At 42.5% G+C, this 16676-nt stretch overlaps 1 protein-coding gene across 4 annotated transcripts; it reads right to left on the reverse strand.

Moving 5' to 3' along the window:
* Positions 1–2513: 2513 nt before the first annotated feature.
* Positions 2514–16631, reverse strand: trak2 (trafficking protein, kinesin binding 2). Of its 4 annotated transcripts, XM_079581990.1 has the most exons (17): positions 16482–16630; positions 13976–14153; positions 13181–13366; positions 10141–10188; positions 9651–9727; positions 8819–8935; positions 8318–8539; positions 8125–8203; positions 7907–8037; positions 7738–7812; positions 7529–7666; positions 7367–7446; positions 6668–6811; positions 6300–6595; positions 4798–5274; positions 4620–4719; positions 2514–3574 (listed from the first exon to the last, which is right to left on the reverse strand). In XM_079581990.1, exons 2-17 carry the CDS (start codon positions 14028–14030, stop codon positions 2827–2829), a joined length of 2973 nt encoding a protein of 990 aa, XP_079438116.1. In that variant the 5' UTR covers positions 14031–14153; positions 16482–16630; the 3' UTR covers positions 2514–2826. The 4 variants fall into 4 exon arrangements, with proteins under 4 accessions (XP_079438116.1, XP_079438113.1, XP_079438114.1 ...); XM_079581987.1 differs by having other exon boundaries at positions 6300–6811; positions 16482–16631; XM_079581988.1 differs by having other exon boundaries at positions 6300–6811; positions 16477–16603.
* Between the last annotated feature and the right edge of the window lie 45 nt (positions 16632–16676).

The following is a 16676-nucleotide window of genomic DNA, read 5'->3' on the forward strand; positions in this document are numbered from 1 at the left end:
CGGAGACATAGGCCCATCAGCGTGTCCTGGGTCTTCCACGAGGCCTCCTCCCAATAGAACATGCCTGGAACACCTCCCGAGGGACCTCAGCTCGCTCCTTTTGACGTGAAGGAGCAGCGACTCTCAAAGGGTGCGCCCAGCCACCCTGCGAAGGAAGCGCTTTTCGGCCGCTTGTATTCGCGATCTTGTCCTTTCGGTCATTACCCAAATCTCATGACCATAGGTGAGGGTGGGAACGTAGATCGATCGGTAAATCGAGAGCTTTGCCCCCCGACTCCGCTCCCTCTTCACCACGACAGATCGATACAGCGACCGCATCACTGCTGACACACTGATCCGTCTGTCGATCTCACGCTCCATCCGTCCCTCAGTCGTGAACAAGACCCCGAGATACTTGAACTCCTCCACTTGAGGCAAGGTCTCCCCACCGACCTGTAGAGGCGAAACCACCTTTTTCCGGGGGAGAACCATGGCCTCGGATATTTATATATTTATATAGACATAGGTTTTCTTCTTCCAGCTTCAACCCACTTAATATGTATCAAATAATAATGTTAATAAATAGACTACAGTAATAAAGACTAAGACTACATTTACTCTTTGACTTTTGACTAAACAAAAGATACATAAACATTTTTTTTTTCTCAAAGCTTTATTTATAAAAAGAGGCAACTGATTATGAGCCATGGGCAGCTTACAGAGGAGGATGACATTGAAAAGACCTTTGCTAGCACTACATCTAACACCTCGACAGTTTGTATGTTACACGTTAGTCCTATGATGTAAAACCAAGGCTTTAATCGTTGCTAAAAACAGTGTGGAAAAACAAAAATGCATAATAAACACAGGTGTGCGCTTGTAAAAAAAAAAGAAAAATTAAATATCACGACCAAATGTTAGCCAATATAGTTGCAACACAAGTTAAATAATGTTAGATTTAGTTATACTTCAGTTGACTTAAAATAGAGACAAATACAAATATTAAAAGTGCGTTAAGGGTTACATGTGTTAGGAGTAGCAGCAGGGGGTAGGGATTGGCAAAATTTATTGGAAATTCAATTTGGAATCACATTTAATTCGCTCTAATGCCAAATTGAGTTTTTTTTTGACACAACTTCAGCCAAGATCTAACAAAGTATGGCATAGAAACACAAACAAACTTCAGTAAAAACACAAAATGAAGTGGCTTTCCCTCAAAATATATCTTATGCCTGAGATATCAATGACTCAAAATCCCGTCAAACGAATGTACAACAATGGCTTGAATCAAATCAAACAGTGCTAGCTTACACGTAAGGCCCCAGACCAGTCGACACACCACGCAAGAAAAAACCTGAATCGTAGCAATTTGGTTTCGGCGACAGGTGCATGCTGGGAGTTGCAGTTTCAAAATCATGCGGGCGGACACATGTGCAACATTTAAAATCATTAATACTGGCGTGTACGAAGCAGGGTTGTCTGAAATGTACTAGAATGCACGGTCGCTTTGATAAAAGTGGCGCAAAAAAAAGATTTCCTTCAAGAGTCGAGTCGGCGTAAGGCGAGTTCGGGCCTAAAACTAAAGCTTTAACCTCCTAACATGGAACAAGCCCTTTTGCAACAACCAGGTAAATATCACCTACTGTTTCCTTCAGAACAAAACAAACCTCTCTCCTACTAGGACTGTCACGATAAATACTATGTCGACTTCAATAAATAACAGTTAAACGATATATTTTTGGGCTCCATATTTATCATCTACATTTATCACCATTTCCCACCATTTTTTTTGCAAATTGAGTTACATTATATTTATATATTATATAGCAGCTTGTGTGGTATTTTAGGATATGATTATACACTTTTAGGAAAAGAGAGTGGACAGCATCTAGTTGGTAGGGCTGGGTACTGTAAAAAAATGTAGATACCGGTACTTTAACGATACTTTGTTTTCGATACTGATACTTTTTTCGATACCTATACTAATTTATTTGTCCTATAGAACCAACAAACAGATCAATAATGTTCATTTATTCTTTTTCCTTCCATTTAATTTCTTTTGGATGTGTATCATTTGTTTGAAGTGAAACAACCAACAAACTTCCTTTGCTAGAAAAGTTTTTTTTAATTTATTTTAACCAGTTGTGTCACGTTTCCCTTCCAAATTACCCATATTTAAAAAAAAAAAAAAAATCCAAATTTTTGCCATATTTTCCCCCCAATTTTCCACTTGTTTTTGTGAATTTTTCCATATAATTTTTTTTTAACTTTTTCTATTTTTTTTTTTCTTTTTCAACATTTTTTTTAAACTTTTTTTTCCTTAGATTTCTTCACTTTTTTTTCTTCTTCACTTTTTTGCTTATTTCTTTTACATTTTGCTGACCAACAGCATCAAAACAGGAATATAAAGATTTTATTTTTCGGCTCCTGCTTTCGATATTTGTATTTTTTCAATACCAGTAGTACTTAAACTTTTTCTTTCAATATCAGACTGGTATTGTTTACCGGTACCCAGCCCTAATCGTTAGAGTCAACATTGCGATACTTTCCTGAACTTCAAATTTGTTATCGTGACAGACCTGCTCTCTTCAACTTCCTCAAACCTTCATCATCATCATCATCTCCCTCTCTCAGCTTTGACTACATTACCAAACCATATCTAACAAACATGTCAATTTAAAAACTACCTACAAAGGGCGAGCTAAGGCCATAAAATTAGCAAATATCTACATATGGACATCGCGGTTTCACCACTTAAAAAACATGTAATTCAATTGTGCTTTGAAATCAGGTCGTAAAAACGGGGACTGGATCAGCTTTAATTTCTCCTATGGCAGGGTGAAGATTTTAGGATTTGGTATTCGGGGCGCGGGAGGCCAGGTGCCGCCTTTTCTCCTTCAAGTTGCCCCACGGCGGCGGCGGGATGGCGAGGGTGGTCGGGTGCGCGGGCGGATGGTGGTGGTGGCTCGTCGGCGGCTTTCCCGGCTTCGCCCCGATGAGCGCGGGCAGGCTCTGGTTGCGCCTCAGCCCGTCCAGTAAGCTCCCTCCTCCCGCGGACACAAAAGTCGAGTCTGGCCTCGGCGCCGACGACTCGCTCTGCAGCACTCTCGAGAACCCGAGTCGTCTCAGGCGCTCGACGATCCCCCCTCGGTCCGGTTTGGGCGGGGCGGGTAACTGAGCGGGGGCGTCTTGGGAGGGGCTGGGGAGGTTGGGATGCGGCGCACGCCCCAAATTCAAACCATACACGTCTTGGAGGAACAACTCAGCCGGACGAGAGGCTAAGAAGTGATCCGCCGATCGCTCGGTTGGTAAGGGAGAGGGCGCCGGCGATTGGGACGGGGAGTTCGGAGGCGTGACTGGGAACAAGCGGAGCAGCGGGGGGCGGGTTTTGGGTTTAGGGGATGCTGGGGGGGTTTCCGTGGAGACTTGGGCAGAAATACCCCGCTCCAGGACGAGTTTAGCCAAGCTGCCGGTAGGGGCGGCGACGGGGCGGCGAGGGGGGAAGCAGTCGCCCAAACTGAGGCGACAGGGGGTCACTGGAGTGCTGGGGCCGGTCCGCATCGAGCTGGGGGTGTGGACCAGAGACGACTGGGAACTGGAAGACGAAAGATGAGAAGGATTAGAAAGATATTAGAAGGAGCAGATACAGCTTTCAAAATGCTTTAGTTAAACAAAAAAGTATCCTGGAACTAAAACAGGTTGTACTCACTGCAGATAAAGATACAGATAAAGATACACTTTAATGAAAAACTGTGAGTAAAATGTCTAAATGGATTTGATGGCGATACCTTTGTAATTAGCTGATTATTGCTGTGTTTGTGTTGCAATGGAAAAGCTCTTTAGCCCAGTCTGACAGGACAAGACACAATGACGTCATAGGGCAACTTCGACCAATCAGATGATATCATTCTGTGAGCTTTTTCTCCTTTAAACTCTAACCCCCCGTCTATTTACTCCAGTTTGGCTTTACCCAAATCTACAAGCATCTTCACTTCTTGACCGGAGAGCAACAGTGTAAACAAAAAACTGATCCCAACTTTTTTGTCTGATTGCAGTCATGTTTTTGTCATGTTTACATTAATCTACCCTTTGTTCCTTTTTATTCATGTATGGATGAAAAAAAAATTGTGTAACAGCATGACATGAAATTAACAAATAAACAAATAAATAAATAAAAGTGCTTTGTTCATGCTTTCCTTTTTTTTTTGTCATGTTTTTGTTGCTTTTTTTCATAGAATTTTCCCCATGTTTTCGTCTCTTTTTTTAATGTCTTTTTGTCGTGTTTTCGCCACGTTTTTGTCACTTTTTTTAATTTTTCATTGCTTTTTTGATACACTTCAATAACGTTTTTTTTATTGTGTTTCGTCCTATTTTTCTGCCTTTTTTTTTAAGCTTTTAGATTTGGGTAAAGCCAAACTGGAGATAATGTGTTTGGTTCAGGTGGGAGTTAAGAGGTTAAAGGATAAGAGCACTGGAAACCATTGTGAAGATAGCGCAGTGTAGGCAGTGATTTCTTTCCTTTTAAACCACTCAAATGGTTCTTACAAATTCTTACAAATCAAAACAAAATCTAAAACTCCACAAGAGCAAACGCAGGTCTAAGCCAGGTCTGAATACGGCGTTATTTGAATCCGTCTTACCTCGCAGTGACTTGTGTGACGTCACTCGGGTGCAGGATGCGACAGGTGGTGAAGGTGTAGGTGGAGAAAGTGGAGCTCTGACACTTTCCAGGGTTTTGCACTGAGGAGAAAAGACATTTATCAAAACTTTTACTATATAAATAAGCAAAAACTTTATGAATGAACAATGATAGCTTACCAGAGGACGTTGTGACTGTTGTTACCGTCGTTATCGTCGTCTTGTCGTTCGATTGGCTGACTGCTCCTGTCGAACTTCCTGGAATGCTTTGAGCCGATTGGTTCTCTGCTTGGACGTGCGACGCCGTGGTCGTCGTTATAGCTTTTGGTGTTGGCGGCAGGTTTGCAGACAGCGGCGAGACAGGAACAGGCGACACGTGCAGCTTCCTCTCTCTCCTCTCATCGGGCGTGGACGTGCATCTGACTTTAAACGTTATCCCTTCATCGTCCTCCTCTTCCTCTTTGCCCTGCTCGGTGGCTCCTTTCTCCAAAGCGCTCGAGCTTCTCTCCGCGCCGTCCTCCTCCATGTCGGAGAGCTGGTGCACCGTGTCCTGGGCCAGAGGGCGGAAACCCTTGGTGACCACGCCGGGATGGGGATCCAAGATGGACGCCAGGTGGGGCTGTGCGAGCTGCTGCCAGTGGTGGAGCGTCAGTGAGCCTGAGAAACAACAAGGAAGCATTTGAGATTCCTACAAACAGACATGTTACTGTTACAATTAAAGGCATGAGCTAGAAGTCCGCTTGAAACATTTCTATTACTTATGACCATGTTTCCAGCAAGTATTTTTTACATTTGTTTCATTGTAATAAAGAACAGACACAGGATAAGGGTAACTTGGCCAACTCGGATGTGCTTCAAACTTGGCCTGATTTGTTTGAGTGTGCCAAGTTTCAATTTGGAATCTTTTGTAGGTTTGTGAAATGATTAAAAAGGTCAAAAATCATTTCATTTTGGCAAGCTTTAAGTCCTCAATGTGCTGCTCAAAATGAATGAAATTTTCAGGGTGCATGCAGTGGAAGGGAAAAGGGGGTAAACACATTTCTGCCTAAATTATAAATGTGGACATAAAATGTGGTCTGATCATTATTAAAAATCACAAGAATGAGTAAACAGTGTCTGCTTAAACTAATACCACCCAAACATTTACATGTTATCATATCTTTATTGTCCTGTGAAGGACGGCGAGAAATACAGCCCAGATTCAATGCTGATTGACCCTCCTTTGGCAGCAATAACTTGAACCAGTCGTTTCCTGTAGTTTCAGATTCGTGGTGCACAATGATCAGGATGAATCTTGGACTATTCCTCATTCACTTATTCACTTACTATGCTATGGCCTGCAAATTGAATTGAATTGAAAATATAAAATGTATTCCAAAATGCAGATTTATGCAATAGAAATAACAATAGAAACAAAAAGATTGATATAGAAAACTACTTCTTTAGTAAATGTAGTAATATCTGAATTGGTTTGGTAAATTTGGGGCTCTTTTTGGGGGTTTTGAGTCATTCTTTTTGTCTGTTTTGTGTCATAGTAGTGCCGTATTTTGACACAACAAGCGACAGTGGAAAGAGTGGCCAAATGTTGAAGAAGTGCAATTCCTTTAAAAAGTCCCATCTCAGGGTAAGTATAACAAATCAATAAAGAAATATAGAGGAGGAACAGCAGCGACAGGCCGTACCTTCCATGGGCTTGACAATCTGCAGTTTCTCAGGGAGGAAGGTCTTGAACACGCTGGACCCGAAGGAGAGCTCAGAGAGGTTTGAGTACGACGACATGACGCTGCCCATCGGTGAACCGCAGCCGCTCGCCTCTCCGTCGCCCTCTGCTGTCAGCGCCTGGAGCTTCTTATCCCGCTCGGCCTGAAAGAACTGCCTCTCGCACAGGAAGTTCTGCCTCCTCAAGGACAGCCTGTGCAGCGCTTTGGTCAGATCGTTCCCACCGGGACAACCAGGCTGCCCGATCTTCACCTCATCTCTACAAAAAAGGGTATTAAAATCTTGGTTGCTTGTTTTTTTTTTCTTTTCCCAATGGCATGAGAGCACGTACCCCTGATTGGAGGGGAAAGGCTGCGACGTCATCACCAGAGAGCTGCATCCGGACCCGGGGATGGGAGGAACGGCTGAAGGGGCTCGGTTTGATGCTGCTGCGTTTAAGGAGCGAACGGTCTGGAAAACTCGCTTCTGGGAAACTCTGGAAACATCAGAGACACATTTATTCCCGATGCAAGGAAGATGCCCGGCATGCGTGTCTTATTATTCAAATTGATTTAGTCGGAGGTCTACATGAACTCTCTGTGTGTGGACGGTTTCACGTGATGGGAATGTTTTAATGTCTGATTTTGTGACTGCCCTGGAAGGTCCAAGACAGATTTCTCCATGTGGATTATAAATGATAATCTAAAAAAATCTTACAAATACATTCCTGATCATTTTTATTTGACTTTTAACCTCTTAACCCCCACCTGAACCGAGGGGCAATACACACTAATGGAATCACAAAGAAGAAGCTAAAAGCTAACGGGTAAACCTAACTGCGGGCTAGCGCCACTTAAACAGTATTTACAGCCAAGTTTGAGTGAAAAAAAATATCCCCCTTGTGTAATTGGATGTAGAATATCCCTCTCTCCCTTTGTCTTTTCTGTCAGCGTAGTATTTACTCTCACGGACAATTAATAAGTAAAAAAACGCAACAGGCTACGACCCCAGGGGGCATGAATTACTTAGTTCTGCTTTAAATCTTTTTTACCTTTGGTCCTCGAAAGCAGTTTCTTCATCTATACTGAGCTCTCTTCTCATGGTGCCTTCGATTTCTGCTGCCAACGAGTCCTAAAGACATACATGAATATTTGAAGATAAAGTCACAGAAAACTATCTCCGACTGTGTTAAATGTTGCCTCCTCTCTCTCACCATGGGGTACAGGCCGTAGGACATGTGCCGTCTCATCCCACAGAACGGTGTGTTTTTGTTCCGGAGCTCTTTGATTTCCTCCAGCGACTCGTGAAGCATCTCCGCACACTCCGCATTCCTCTCTGTCACTTCATTGAGCTGCAGGGAAGACGAACAAGTCACGGACTGCTTTGGATAAGGGATGTACAAGCAGTTTGAGTTAGCCTCACCTCCGCAGTCAGCTGTCTTTGGGCGTCTTTGGAGGCCTGAAGGTGGATCCTCAGCTCCTCCTTCTCTAAAGCAAGCTTGGGAGAAAAGCAATTGGGAAATTGTAATAGTACAAAGTGTACTGGAGTGTATTGGAAGGAGGTGATAATGAACGCTTCAGTGTCTCCTCACCTCTTTGACTCGGTGTTGCAGCTCTACGATTTGAGACAGGAGTTGGGCGATTTCTTCTTGGTGTCTTACAAGCTCTTCGTTCTTTTTGGACAGTTCCTCTGTCAGAGTCACCATCTGTGTGTTGGACTCTCCTAAAAGACAATTACAAAATCCAATAAAATACACCCTTACAGGATATATATATAAATGTGTAGTAAAGGAGTCGAGTTGTAACTTACGGAGCTCTTTCACGCAGTCGATGACCAGCTGTTGTTCCTTCTCCTCGTAGCTTACGGTATCCCTCTTCAGCTGACATGCCTGAGGAAAAGATCCGACATTTTGTTCTATTATTTTAGTCATATCATGATCAAATCTCAACTTTATCATGAATCAGGAGCCGACCAAGTCTAAAACCAGGGCTTGTGCCTTTACCTCAGATCTCAAAGCCAGGTTCTCCTCCTCCAGATCCTGGAGTTTGTTCTGCAGATGTTCCAGTTGGCTGAGAGCCGCCGTCGCCGTGGAGATCGCCCCCAGAGGCTGGTTCTGCCGTAGCGGAGTGGAGACGCTGGAGTCGGTCTCGCTCTCCTCGGACGCGTTCGCCACCATACGCAACAACTCGTCCTTCTTCCCCAGCTCATGTTGCAGCTGGTGGACCTGGGTGGATAGACAACAGTCAGTAAAATATGAAGTTATTGTCATACTTTTTCATTGACAGAAAGAATAGGTGTATATTTTGGACAGAATAGATGTACAAAGGGGAAAAGTATTTGGCCAAAATCCAATAGAAAGTCTATGGGGAACTGACCAAATACTTCTTTTCCCCACTGTATATTCTCGCAATGCCTCCCAGCAAAATGTTTAAAAGAAATCATCTGGATTTGTTCTTAGGGTAGAAGATAATTAATATCCCATCCCAGAAAATGTGGTTGTTACCTGGTCCAGAGCTTGTGCGAGCTGCTCCTCTACGGCCTCATTGCGTTCTTGCAGAAGATGGTTCCTCTGTAGAAGAGACTGACCGATCCGAGCCGCCAACTCCAAATCTCTGTCCCTCTGCACAAACAATATTAAACAAAGTTTTTATTTTATCTGTAACATTTATAATATTCTGTTACACGAAGAAAAGTCATAATTCTAGATTTACAAAACTTCTAACGTATAAATCCTCGATAGGATTGTGTACTGCCCCCTTGTGGAAATTGTAATTTGTGTTTTGGGTTTCTCGTATTTTGTCCACTTAGTGCTACCGTAGTTCAGTCCTGCTCCTTGGCCCTACAAAAATTTAGTCATTTTAGCATGTTTCCAATTTGCAATTTGTAAGAATATATTAGGCGCTAATACCGTTAGTATCCCTATGGCTTTTTCCATGTAAATTAGCATTGTGCTAATCGCTCGCTAATGCAATCGTTTTCTTGAGGGTTTAGTTCATTCTAGGCTACTTATTTTACATTTGCATTGTATATTTGCCCAAAAACGATTTTTATATGCATTCTTTGTGCTTCTGTATGTTACAGTTTAACACTAAAACAGCAAGACGCTTCCTGGTCCTTTATTGGAGACTGTTCGCTATCTGTAAAGCTAGTTCACACACTAGTAAAGGCAGAATATATTTATAAGAGCTTTCAGTTTGGGACAGTCATGTAAACTAATCATCCATCCGTCATTTCTACCTTGTTTTGCTTGCAATATAGGAACTTGACATAGATAACACAGGAAGTTGACATTTTGACTCTAACAACTAAAAGAACTAAAGCGTGAAGTCACAAACCTCTGCCAGAAGGTGAGTGACCACTTCGATGTCATTGTAGGTTTTGGTCATCTGCTCCACTCGGTCAGCGCTGAGGACTGAACACAAAGGAAACAAATGAGTCACTATTTGAACACAGGGAGACACGCCTTCATGCAAAGGTACATACTGTGTCATGCAAAAATGAATGCAAAAACTTTAACACAAAGAAAAAAAACACACACTTTTACAAATACCGAGACCACCAGCAAACGTTTCATCAACTTCGAGAAGAAACTGTTCACATTATGGCTGATTTGTGTTTGCTTTAGCTTTGCTGGTGGTCTGGACAAAACTCTCTGACTCTGCTACAAAACAATGTTATTTTTCCTAAACCAGGTCACTGCAAAGCTCTTAATATGAAGGCTATTAATATCTACAGGCACAACACACGGAGAGAAACCCACTTTGACTAAACATAGATCTACTAAAGTGAAAGGGGTAAAGCGGTAGGAGAGAAGAGGAGGGATACCTTTAGTCAGGCCTGGGGAGCAAGAGTTGGGCTCCAAAGCGAGATAAGCTGGAGAAAAGAAAAAGGAAAGGAGTTGAGAAATTTTGAAAAATGCGAGAGAAGGAAAGAAATAGATTTACACAACGGTTTGCCCGTATATCCAAAAGAGAGGCATTTGAAAGGATACCATCACAGAGGAAATGTTCTCCCATTTCACCTGTATAGCGAAACATGCTTCTTGTTAAACCAAGTCAGACACAGACAGCTTGGTATAATCATCATTGAAAGGAAAATAATTTTAGGAAAACCAGAAGCACTAGAATAGAATCTCTGGGGCTTTAAAAGGAACAGGCCACCGTTTTTCCATACTGAGATATGTTCTTACCTGAGCTTAGACAAGTTTATACGCAACTGTCTGGTTCTTGTGTGTGCCCTCAGTCACAACTAAGATGTTGTTGGCATTTGGCTTCTCCCAGTATATTCCTATAGCTCCACACGGGGTGAAGTTAGAAGCGACCAAGCTCTTCCACGGGCACAAAGACCAGACAGGTACGTATCAACTCGTCTCAGCTCAGGTAAGAACATACCTCAGCATGGAAAAACTGTGGCCTTTTCCTTTAAATATCCTTTATATTTCTTTTTAAATGTACAATTTTCCAAAAAAAAATAATGTATTGGGGCCAGTACCACACAATACCTCTGCAATTATAGTTAATACAATATGGTACTATGGTCAAAACAATCATGCATGTTCACTTCCGATTGTGCAAGTTAATAACATTTAGCCATAATTAAAAAAAGACAACGACGTATGGCAACAGATTTTTGACCTTGACCTTTATACTGTAATTGTGTGGCTTTCATTACATGTGCAGTGACAGACTTCAGCACTGCGGGGTTCCTGCAGCTCTTGTAAATAGCAGAGGGTCATTTGGGGAGGTACTGGAGGCGCCTAAACAGTGTCAGACAGCTGCTGCATGTGCACTGTCTAGAAACGAGAGGCCCTGTTTGCCCTGTGAATATAACCGGGGCATTTCTCTCCAACAACAAACCCTATATTTATATCCTCAGTACATTTATCTGCACCTGGCAATACATAATGACTACAAACAAATGATTAAATGACTTATCATACAGTTTCTCTAGTACAGTATGAAGCTAGGCCCGACATGTAATGGTATCTTATGTTTCCTTGTGTGCTATCAAAGGCTATTTTTACTCTCATGTGCGGCGACGAGGAAGTGGAGCAAACGCATCATGATCCGGCAATCTGACGCCTGGCTACAGTCGACCCCGGCGCACGTGCAAGTTCAAGAAGAAATAGAGGGCAAAGACGCAGCGAGCGCTATTTTTACAGTCCCTCTTAATACAGCAGCGCAACAAGATTGGCAAGGGTGTTTATTCCTCCTCCACTTTTATGCTCAGGAATCAGAGTATTTCATTTGAAAGCTTTGCTGCAGAAGAAAGCTTACACTGTGCTTGGGTAATGTCATTTTTTACTCATTGCAATTCAACTACTACCAGGGCAGATGCTGACAAATCCAGCGATAATGTCTCAAAGCAGACACTTGCAGAGCCAGGAGTGCAAAGTCTGTGCAAGTCTTCTTCATCACATCAGGAGAAAAAACATACTGTATGCCTTTTTTTTTGCTGATAAATATGCGTGTAAGTTTAAAAAAATAATCAAATCCAGGGAGAAAATCTTGCCAAAACTAAAATAAAACCGAGCACATTTTCTCCAGTTTGGCTTTACTGAAATCTAAAAGCCTCATGAAAAAAATGTCAAAATAGCGACAAAAATGAGATGAAAATGAGGGTGAAAATGCAACAAAAGAGTGAAAAAAAAGCGATGAAAAAGTGAAAAAAATGTAAATGCAGAGACCAACAGAAAAGTGACAAAAATGTGACAGAAAAGAGAAAAAAGTGACTCAAAAATGTGACAGAAAAGAGAAAAAAGTGACTCAAAAGTGACTCAAGTGTGACTCAAATGCGTGACGAAAAAGTGACAAAAATGTGTGACAGAAAAGAGACAAAAATGCTGCAAAAAAGCAACAAAAAAGTGAAAAACGCAAAAAAAGTGACAAAAAATAATGAAAATGTGGCAAAAATGTGACGAAAGATGTGTTTTGTAGGACTTTCAGATGAGGCGCAACACTGGCCTATAACCTGTGACCTTATGAATTTGGGTACAGCTGAACTAGTGAAAATGCACTCAGTTAAGACGCTTGTTAAGAGGTTAACTATTCAAAGTCCATAAACATTTCCATGCTCGACAAGCCAAACTTCTTATCTCTATGCTTTTCAATGAGTGGCCGACAGAGGACACACTGCATACCTCTGAATGTAAACAATCACATGCACCCATTTCCTGCACAGTTTGCCCCCTCCTCTTTCGTCCAGCTCTCTCACGTTCTTATTGACCCCGCAGCCTTGCTATATCCACATTTGCAAAAATAGACTTTCTGTCACATCATCCACAAGCACAAACTCGATCACTGCGGACTCACCTTCCACAACAAAACGATCGCAAACATCCTCATTCTGGACGTTGAATCTTGGCATTTCTCCTTTGAGTCTGCCTGTCCTGTGACTTCCTCAGCCCAAGTCCAAGTCCACTCAAGCCCCTCTCTCTCTCCCTCCGCTCCTTCTCGCAAACTAGGGCGGGTAAACAGGGGATACGCGCGCACACGACATGGCAACGCAGCCGGTTGCCAGATAATATCCAGAGTAAATCCCAGTCATTTTGAGGGTAAGGATAAATGAATTTGTCACGTGTCGAGTGCATCAAAAGAAACGCCATCTGTCGTCTCTGGGAGCTTTTAACATGAGAGTGACAGGGATATGGGAAATGAATAGAGCTGGATAATGCTGCAGGATTATTAAGAAGTTTGTGCTCCAAAAAATGACAAGCTTTTGTGAAATCTGTCAGAGCAATGAGAAAGCCATATTCACAGTCCTAACAGGAAAAAGCCTTTGAATTTTAAATCACCGCCACTTTCATCTTCTACTCTTCTTGATTAGTCCATTTCTTGGCGTTTCTTAGTACTTAAACTGCACTTACTCATATAGCGAAAGGTCTCCTCTGCCAGCATGGGGGAGATGGCGCTGTGGGGGGCCGGGCCCTCGTCGGGGGAGCAGCTCGGAGACACCACCCAGTCCTGGCTGTCGGAGAGGTAAACGGACCCGCCAGAACCAGAACCCAGCGACCCGGAGCCGAAGTGTTTGCTGCTGCTGCCCAGGCCCTCATCTGCGGGAGAACAGAGCCAAGTTAAAAATAAACTAAAAAAAAAGTGTTTTAGTGTTAGTGCCCACAATAAACCAGGATAATAAAAAGCAACCATGTTATGCCAATGGTGATAAATGGACTATAGACTGGACTGTTACATCACCGATAAATGAAACATGGTCCGATTATAAAGGGCGTGTAATAAAGCAGTGCCATTAAATTGACAAATAAACAGATTCTATTGTGTTGCAGGGATGTTTCATGTATGTTTGTGTGTATTCAACAGCAGCATACTGTAGTCATGTCTCCGAAGTCATTTCCCTTCCACGTGAGCACACATGTGGTTCACTGGGACACATGGGGCTAAGTATAGCACTCGACCCGGGCATCGGGCTTAATGCACTTCAGGGCAGGCCGACATTGTACATACACTGGACTATTTAGAGCTACAGTAACGTGAACACAATGAAGAACAATACCAGCGGGGGAAACAGCTGAACAAAGGAATGCAGTGGGGACGCAGCAGTTTTGGGGGAATATGTAACTCGAACAAAGCAAGATTCAGTTCACACAGATTTGATGCATTATAGCCAATGGAGACGCAGGTAGATGCTGTTCTTTTCAACCCACCTGTCTCTGTGCTCGACTCCTTCTTCTCCACCGCTCGATGTTTGGCCTCGAACATCTCCAGTCCAGTGGGATAGCGCCCCCTACCCACCGCTTACAATCACTGCTGGACTGGAGAATGGGATACTGCTGGCATATCACATGGCGTTGATCTTACGGGTTACTCGGCGCCCTCACATCTCTGCAGACACATTAAAAAAACATTGTGTAATATAGATAAGATTAATATACTCTGAATGGCAATATCAGAGAAGCGTTTTGCCAAAGGTCAGAACAAAGCAAGATTGTAATAAAAAGCATTAACCTTTGGGAAACTCAAGCTAGTGCTTCGTCTTTTTGCACAAAGCATTTTCCATTTTCTCTCATGGGACGACTACTGTAATATTTAAGGGGGTGGGCAAGGGGGAAAGAAGAGATAGCCCCCTCCTACATCCTGTCTGCAGTCAAAAATCCCTCAAGGAAACTCTTTACGGTCTAAAAGGGAAGGACACTGCTGGATAATCTTGCAGGAATGTGGACAGTGGGCACTTAAAACCCAGATTGATTTATATCAGATCAAAAGAAGAAGAGCATTGTTAACAAATGTCTGAATTGTCTGCATCTTGCTCTATCTGCTTCAATGCCCTCTCCAACATGTGTGGGGACATTTGGAATGGAAATGAGCATGTCTTACTCTGTTAAAGTCCTTGGGCAGAAACATCCCACTGATGCTTGCGTAACAAGCTGAAACGGTTGGCTACATAGAGGATTATAGGCAGTGATGCACGCCATGTCCAAGCGCCATCACAATCCAGGCATAGCTGCAGTTTAATGCAGACTGAGAGACTATTAGGAAAGCTATATTGACGGGCTCTTACGGGAGCACAATGGACTTCTCCATTGGGGCTGGCTGGGAGCAAAACAACACACTTTATTTTGCATCAGTGAGACATTCAAGGTCTGCAGTGATCAGTATCCAGGTGCTTTTAGACCTGGCACTCGCACAACCAGTAAAGCTTCCTACAACAAGTAATGGTAAAATGATAAAAGTAATTGGTTTTGGGACTTGTGGGAACCAAGCATAGATTAATTGATTTTAAAATTGGTTTGGGTGAAAGATTCATTGTACTTTTTAGGTTACAGTCAATAACGGCCTTTCTATTGGGACTTCCTGGAAACATTCACACATTTTCATCTGTTTTTCATAGTTAAAGTGCCACAGATAATCATGGTATGTGAATCACTGTGAGTCAGACGTCACGGCTCTGAGTCTGGACTGACCCCTCACTGTTTAAAGTAGGGCTGAACGATACTGAAGTAAACAGCTGTGTAATATCGCGATAACAATACTACTGCAATATTTCACTAAACCAGTTCAACAACACGTGTTCCATTTTAATTAAACACAAATCTTAAGTAACTCGTTTTTAAGCGTGACAAAAGACTTAAATAAAAAACACTACATCAGGACCAAGACATGACTAAAATTCAGATAAAGGTTTTAGTGATGTTGCGATATATTGTGACTTCTTTCAAATACTGCATCACCCAATCTCATGCTACGATATTTTTTGCGATATATTGTGCAGCCCTAATTTCGAGTAGGGCTGAACGATATATTGTTATCGTGTTGATATCGAGATATGAATATTCAAGATATTAATATCGAACAAGCAAATAGAGTTCGAGATATGAACATTCAAAGCATTATAATCGAAAAAGCATGATACGAACGATTTATACATTTTCATCAACAAAATCCACAGTTACCATGGAGATCCGCCATCTTTGCAGCTGTTAGCATACATTTCCATTGACTAACATTAGTTAAAAACAGTATAAAGTGGAGAAAATTCTGTGGAACAACTCCGTTAGCTGCTGAGTTACTGCTGGTAAATACATCTAACACACTGTGGTGTCCAAGTGTTTTAATGTGAACAATAACGCCAGTATTTTAACTTTTAAAATCACCATTAGTTTACAATTGCTGCTAATCCCATAATGCTTAGCGATATGACGTCACACTCCCTCAACACTGTGTGTGTATGCACTTAATCCATACACACACACAACAATTGCCATCAAACAGGCACACAATCACAAACGTCGTAACAGCTCACATGATGTAATAAACTGTAATCCAAAGTCATGATAATTTATGTAAAGTTATTTTGAAATGTTTGTGGTTATTTCGCATCCACAGCTTTGTGTCTGGTAGTAAAATCCACAATGTTATTTACTCGAAGAGAAACATCACAGGAGCGTGTTTTTGTGTTGGTCAGCTGACTCACGGCTTCAGACTAAATACCCATCGAGGCTATATCTTCACACAGATCACAAGATAATCTTAAAATGAGATCTGGAGAAGAACTGATCTTATATCACATATTTTTCAGAGTGATAGGCGAGGATGACAGCTTGACGCATCGTTAGCATCACGCGCTAACACCAACCTAGCTTATACAACGGCCACTTCCTGTCACCGCCGCGACGGAAAGTACGCGTATAACATGGTCTGAATTTACCTTACCTTCTGCGCTGCTTGTTCCCCAGAGTGGGCAGCTTCAGGGGCACATGGGGGCGATGATCTGACCGTGTCCAATATCCTCAAACAATGGGGCAGGGAGGGCTCGTAGCGCCATCCGCGACACGATCAATACGCGCCAGCAGCAGCAGCAGCAGCGGACCAGACAGGATTACGCTTATAGTGCGCGACGGGTGTCAA

Source organism: Gobius niger (assembly GCF_951799975.1).
Source record: "Gobius niger genome assembly, chromosome: 23".
Classification (NCBI taxonomy): domain Eukaryota; kingdom Metazoa; phylum Chordata; class Actinopteri; order Gobiiformes; family Gobiidae; genus Gobius; species Gobius niger.